Source organism: Macrobrachium nipponense, chromosome 39 (genome assembly GCF_015104395.2).
Source record: "Macrobrachium nipponense isolate FS-2020 chromosome 39, ASM1510439v2, whole genome shotgun sequence".
NCBI classification, from domain to species: Eukaryota; Metazoa; Arthropoda; class Malacostraca; order Decapoda; family Palaemonidae; genus Macrobrachium; species Macrobrachium nipponense.
Genome location: NC_061099.1, coordinates 19,924,834 through 19,930,983, shown reverse-complemented (window position 1 = coordinate 19,930,983; position 6,150 = coordinate 19,924,834). Strand labels below are relative to the sequence as shown.

The window sequence follows — 6,150 nt, the reverse complement described above, 5'->3', positions numbered from 1 at the left end:
TCCACTATCATTCTTTTTAAACAACTTTACCTACAACTCTCCTCCCGCAGGGACCCAAGGGAGTAAAGGGTTGGACAACCCCACCTGCACTCCGCTTCTCCGATTTTCGAAAGCCTTACACTCATTCAAACTCCTTTTATAATATGACATGATAGCCCTCTCTTACTGACACCATCATCCTTCCCCTGTCCACTCCTATCTCTACAACTAAAGATATTTCCAATTTCAAAAAACTAACCATGTACCTAAAGAATCTTTTCAGATCACCTACGGGCCGAACAAGGGAAAGGCCGTGCCAACAAGAAGTGTTGGCTTAATACAACAACAACAACAACAACAACTATTGTCGTGTTGCCGAAAAGTCCGCTAAATACGGCTATTAGCTTTAGTTGAGTCAATCTAGCAAAATATATTGCATACTCTTTAGTCTATCGTAATTTGAGAAAGTTTGGAGAAATATCAGAGAAATATTTTATCAGCAATAAAAAGAAATACAATAGTCTAAGAAATTTAAGATTATTATGTACAGTAATAATGGTCATTGGTCACTGTGAGGTCTTGGACACAGTTAACTATGAAATGAAACTGTCCTGAACATGAAAAATATCCCGTCTGCGACGCCTGCTCGGTGAAACTCCAGTAAAAGCTGTTCAGACAGAGCGGCAATCTCCCTACCAAGTGTGTGACCTTGGGCGCCCATATTGAAAGGTCTCGATCCAGCTCATAGCACTATACTTTATTACTATTATAATTTTTACTACTATTATTAACTTTCATTTTTTAATATTATCTTTACAATTATTATTATTATTATTATTGTTGCTTTTATTATTCTTATTATATTTGACTCAACTTCAAAGAGAAAAATTACAAAACAAGTTGGCCTAAGAAATCCAACCATTGGTATCAAGGCCTAAACATCTCTCTTGGATCTAAGCAGTGTCTAGCATAAATGGTTCCCGTAAATTACAGAACTTTCCTTGCATACAGTCACCAAACAATAACTAAATAGTAATGAACAATCACTAAAAAGCTAACATTCACAATACACTTACTCAACACTCAGACTTAATACTATACACTCACCAACACACTATACACTCACTCACTAAACACTCAAACTTACTATGCACTCACACTCAATAACACTAAACACTCACTGAATACTCATCACTCACTAGGCATTCACCATACACTAAACGCTCATGAAACACTCAAAAAAACTCTACACAATACAACTAAATTACTCACCTGTACCCCAAACACTCAATAAACGTTCTCTAAACACTCACTTAATCATAAACATTCATTAAACACTAAACACTCACTAAGTATTCACTAGGCACTCACTAAGCATTCACTAAGTACTCTCTATTAAGTAAACACTTGCTAAACATTCACTAAGCACTCTATACACTATTCTCTCACTAAACCCTAAATACTCATTAAACCCTTAACCACTCAATAAACACTGAACAGTCAATGATCATTCACTAATCAATCATTAAACACTCACTAAACACTTAGACACTAAACATTCACTAACCACTATAATTCACAAGACATTTGCTAAACATCAACTCAATACTAAACAATCACTAAACACTAACATTTAAAAACATTAATTAAACCCTAAACATTAACAAAATATTCAGTAAATACAAACATTGAATAAACATTCACTATACTTTTCATTCTTATTTTTTCTTTATATTTCGTTTTATATTATTATATAATTTTTAATTTTAATTTTTTATTTTATTTTTATTTTTCATTTTTTATTTTTATAACTTTTTATTTTATCATAAAATCCAACACTCACTAAACACCCACACACTAAACAGTCACTGAACCCTAAACACTCGCTAAACATTCATGAAAGACTAATATGCACTAAACTTCCACTAAACCCTAAACACTCACTAAACACTTATACACTAAACTTTCACAAAATCCTAAACATATACAAAACATTAATACACACCAAACACTAACATGCACTAAACCTTTACTAAACACTTATGTACTTGGAGTTAACCTTCACTACCCTCTAAACACTCACTAAACGTTACACACTAAACATTCACAAAACCCTATACCCTCACTGAACATTCACTGAATACTTACACACAAAACATTCACCAAACACTAACATTCACAAGATATTCACTAAACACTCGCTGAATGCATACAGACTAAATATTCACTGATTTCCTACACGATAAACAATCATTAACATTCACAAAGTATTCACTAAACTGTAAACACTCACTAAATAGTTACTGAATATTTACATACTGAACATTCACTAACATTCATAAAACTTTCACTAAACCCCAAAGACTCACCAAAATTCACTGAATACTTATACAATAAATATTCACAAAACTCATTGAATAATGGATACTTACATTAATTATTTACTGAATGCTTACTAAACATTCACTAAACCCTAACCCAACCCAAACATTCACTAAACACGCATAAACATTCACTATATACTTACTCACTAAACCCTAAAAATTTGCTAAACACTTACTCATTAAACATTAACGACAAATAAGAAATCACAATCGCACTAATCCCTGCTCAATTTGTGGGTTATCAGACCTATAAAAATGGCCGCAAGGCTATGCTGCACCGCCCTTGTGGAAGACCACCAAACTACACAGTACTAGTATAGAGACCGCAACTCCAGGTATGTAATACCTTCTATGGTTTGCAATGATATCTGGCTGCAGTGTGACTTCAACGATGAGCGCTCGTTGTTTTGGGGTCAGGCCGCCCGTGACTGTTTGAGTTTGTCTCCCATCGCAATGTTCTTTGTGTAATGTCCGTGCGAATCTGGACGAAACTGAGCAGAGTAGAAGGGTAGTAATTCCTTAATAGAAAATTTATCTTTCCCTCACATTTTATTGGAAAATTAACCATTCTATATGTTATAAAAACAAGAGAATCGCGGTAGGCGCAATCACCGCCTTGTAGGAAAACACTGAAGATATTCAAAGTTGAATACATGTAAGGTGAAACTTAAACTAAGTCTTAATCATCATGTCAATCATTAAAAGATTATTTCTCTTATTAACAGTAAGATATAGGTATATTGTCGTAGTAGTAGATCCTCTTTCTCTCTTCCACCTGTCTCATATACTATTCAGCATATTATCGTGGCATTGGACATCAGATTATCATTGATATTGCTTATGCCACATGATAAAAATAACAATCTTGATGATAATTAAAATTGCTTAACGGTACCTGGACCTGTAGGTATGACACTATATAGATGTGTCAACCAGTCTCGTCGTTTAAGCATGTTATTGTGAATTACCTGAAGTATACAATATGCTCATAGGATACTGTCTATAGTATACCATCATTTTTCAGTTTTAACATCAAACGCAGTGTTAGCATCGTGTTAACGGAAAGATCCCCATTTTAGCGACAACCTGCTGCAACGCCAGGTTAACTTGATTAAGAAGAAGAAGAATCACTGATGAGTGCAGGCGACTACATGACTTCTGTCATGGATATGTGAGAAACGTAGCGAATCTGTACGAAACTATGGAGGGGGAAAGTGAATAAAACCGTCTTCAAATTTTATATTTTTTTTTATAAACTATGAAGCAAAATTAAACCATGTATATAAGATAAAAAGAAAGGAAACTCGCTTAGCGAAAAGCTTTGCCTTCAGGGGAATCCCTCAAGTTAACTTGAGTTGTAGCACATAATGTAAAACTAGACTTCGTTATCTACCTTTCGGGTTGTGGTATTCGGCATCACTGTGAGCCTCTTCCTCCTGCAACAAGTCCTTCAGACTCATTTGCAGAAGGAAGGAAGGCCGGACTTGCTTAGTCACATGTATTTAGATAATTATATTCAAACTTTCAACGAAACGCATTCGCTGATGCAGGAACACAAGTGTGCGAGAGAACTATTAGTACAAGCCAAAATGTCCTTGAATGGCTGGGCCAGTAATGTTCAAGAATTGGACGAGGGAATGAATTGGGATGAACCTGTGTGTGTGAGTTTGCAGGGGATAGAATGGAACAGGGATGAGGATAAGATCTGTGTTAAGGGTGGTCGGGGATTCAAGAGATGAAGTGGGTGGGTACCTACGAAACGCAGGATACTCTCACTTCTAGTGTCGAATTTCGACCCCTTAGGCTTGGTTAGTCCTCTATTTGTGAGTGGAAAGTTGTTTCTACAACAACTCTGGGAAGATGGTGTAGGATGGGATGATGTGCTAGATAATTCTAAGGCCCAAGAAGGCAGTAAATTGCTATAGGGGTTCAAGTTAATAAGTGAACTGGCGATTGAGGATCTGTAGGCTCGAAGGGTTCTGAGTTCCACGTATTTTCTGATGCACTTAGAAAGTCCTACAGGGCTGTTGCGTATGTGAGGCAAGGGAACAGAAAGACCGCTTTTCTTACGGTCAAAATGCGAGTTACCCCCCAAAAGATGTTAAAATTAACAATCCCCAAGTTGGAATTGCTAGCATTGTTTTTAAGATGTAGATTAGCTAATCAGCTGAATTCATTGATAGATCCATCCACTGTCACGTTGTGGACAGATAGCTGAGTGGTGATTGCTTGGGTGAGTAGCAGTAGGGATAATAAGAATGTACTTATCAACAATCGGGTGGGGGAGATTCCATTTACCCTACAGAATAACAGCATGGACTTGAAGTAGGAGCCAACCCATCAGAACCCAGCTGATAATCTGTTGGAAGGAGCCATCTTGAGAGAACTGAAACAGAACCAGTTGTTGCTGAGTTGCCCCTCTTTCTGCATTGTGTTGGAGAACCAAAACTGTCAGAAGACATCTGTGTGTCAGAGCCCATGTCTATGACTGTTGTCATGGCCCTCTATGAGGTGAAGGAAGAAGTCGCTATGGTAGAACCCAGTAAGACCTAGGAAATCATGGAACGGAGAGTAGAGTTTCCTGTTTTGCTGAGAGATGAAATTAGTACACAAATTTTTGAATTTAGATACATCTCCTTTCTTAATGTTAGTAACATTGCATTGCGGTGTCAATGAGCTCATGGGAATTTTCCGTCAGGACTGTTGGTCACCCGAACTGAGAGTCAAAGTGAAAAAAGTTGTGGGGCAGTGTAGAGCCTGCGTAATCGCCTTCAAGCCCCTATTGATGCAGCCACCACTGCCTCTGCTACCCAAAGAAAGAGCAAACCTGAGTCGCCCGTTCAAATACGTCAGAGTGGACCACATGGGTCCTATCCAAACCACAGAGGGAGCAGGCCACATCCAGCTCATCGACTGTATGACCACCAGGGTAGTATACCTGGAGTTTTGCGGCAATCTGGAAGCCGTAACCTTCATCTTGGGTCTGCGACGATTCAGCTTGACCCATGGCACCCTTTCACTTATCGTTTCGGACAACCACCAGATATTCCTGCAGGAATTGTATGAAGAGGACCACATCCAGGAGTTCCTGAGGAGGACTGGCATTCAGTGGCATTTCCAGACACCCCAAGTACCATGGAAGGGAGGCTTCTTCAAGAGGCTGGTAGGAGTAGTGAAACGCTCGCTCAAGGTAGCCTTCCAGAAGAAGTCCTTCCCGGAGCAGCACGTCCGGACGTTAGTGAAGGAGGCCAAAGCCATGGTCAATAATCGACCACTCATGTACATTGGGGACGGGCGAGAGGATCAAGTCCTCACACCCTCCCACATGTTGCAAGGTTGCCTTATCAATCTTATGGTCCCTTTACTCCCTCCAGAAGACTTGAACTAGACGTTGACCACCTGCAAGTTCAGAGACCGTTATCTCTGGTTGACAGACACTCTGAAGGCATTTCATGAACATTGGAAGAGGGAGTATCTTTCTGCCCTACACTCCAGACACGACTATCGGGCCGGGAAAAGGACTGATCTTCACCCAGGAGACGTCATGCGTATTAAAATCGAACAGTGTAAGAGAGTTCTGTGGCCCCTTGGTACGATTACGAAGGTCTATTCCGATGATCTGTAAGGTGCAGTATGACGGCATGGCATCGAAGAAGAGCGAGTTACGTCCGGGGAAAACGAGTATGTGGAAGAGGCTCAGGGTGGACAGGGTGCAGATGATACAAAGTACAGGCGTAAGAGACATGAGTATTGTATCTTCAGGCAGTCGACCTCAGGATGGACGAGT

The 6,150-nt window shown here is 39.2% G+C and overlaps 1 protein-coding gene across 1 annotated transcript; it reads left to right on the top strand.

Annotated features, from left to right (window-relative positions):
- The first annotated feature begins 5,043 nt into the window (after positions 1 to 5,043).
- LOC135210374 (uncharacterized) lies at positions 5,044 to 5,751 on the top strand. The gene has a single exon (XM_064243282.1). The coding sequence runs from the start codon at positions 5,044 to 5,046 to the stop codon at positions 5,749 to 5,751; it is 708 nt and encodes a 235-aa protein (XP_064099352.1).
- The last annotated feature ends 399 nt before the right edge of the window (positions 5,752 to 6,150 follow it).

What these genes read in the sequence shown, in the direction of transcription:
- LOC135210374 (XM_064243282.1), top strand. Translation starts at nt 5,044, where the DNA reads ATGGGAATTTTCCGTCAGGACTGTTGGTCACCCGAACTGAGAGTCAAA.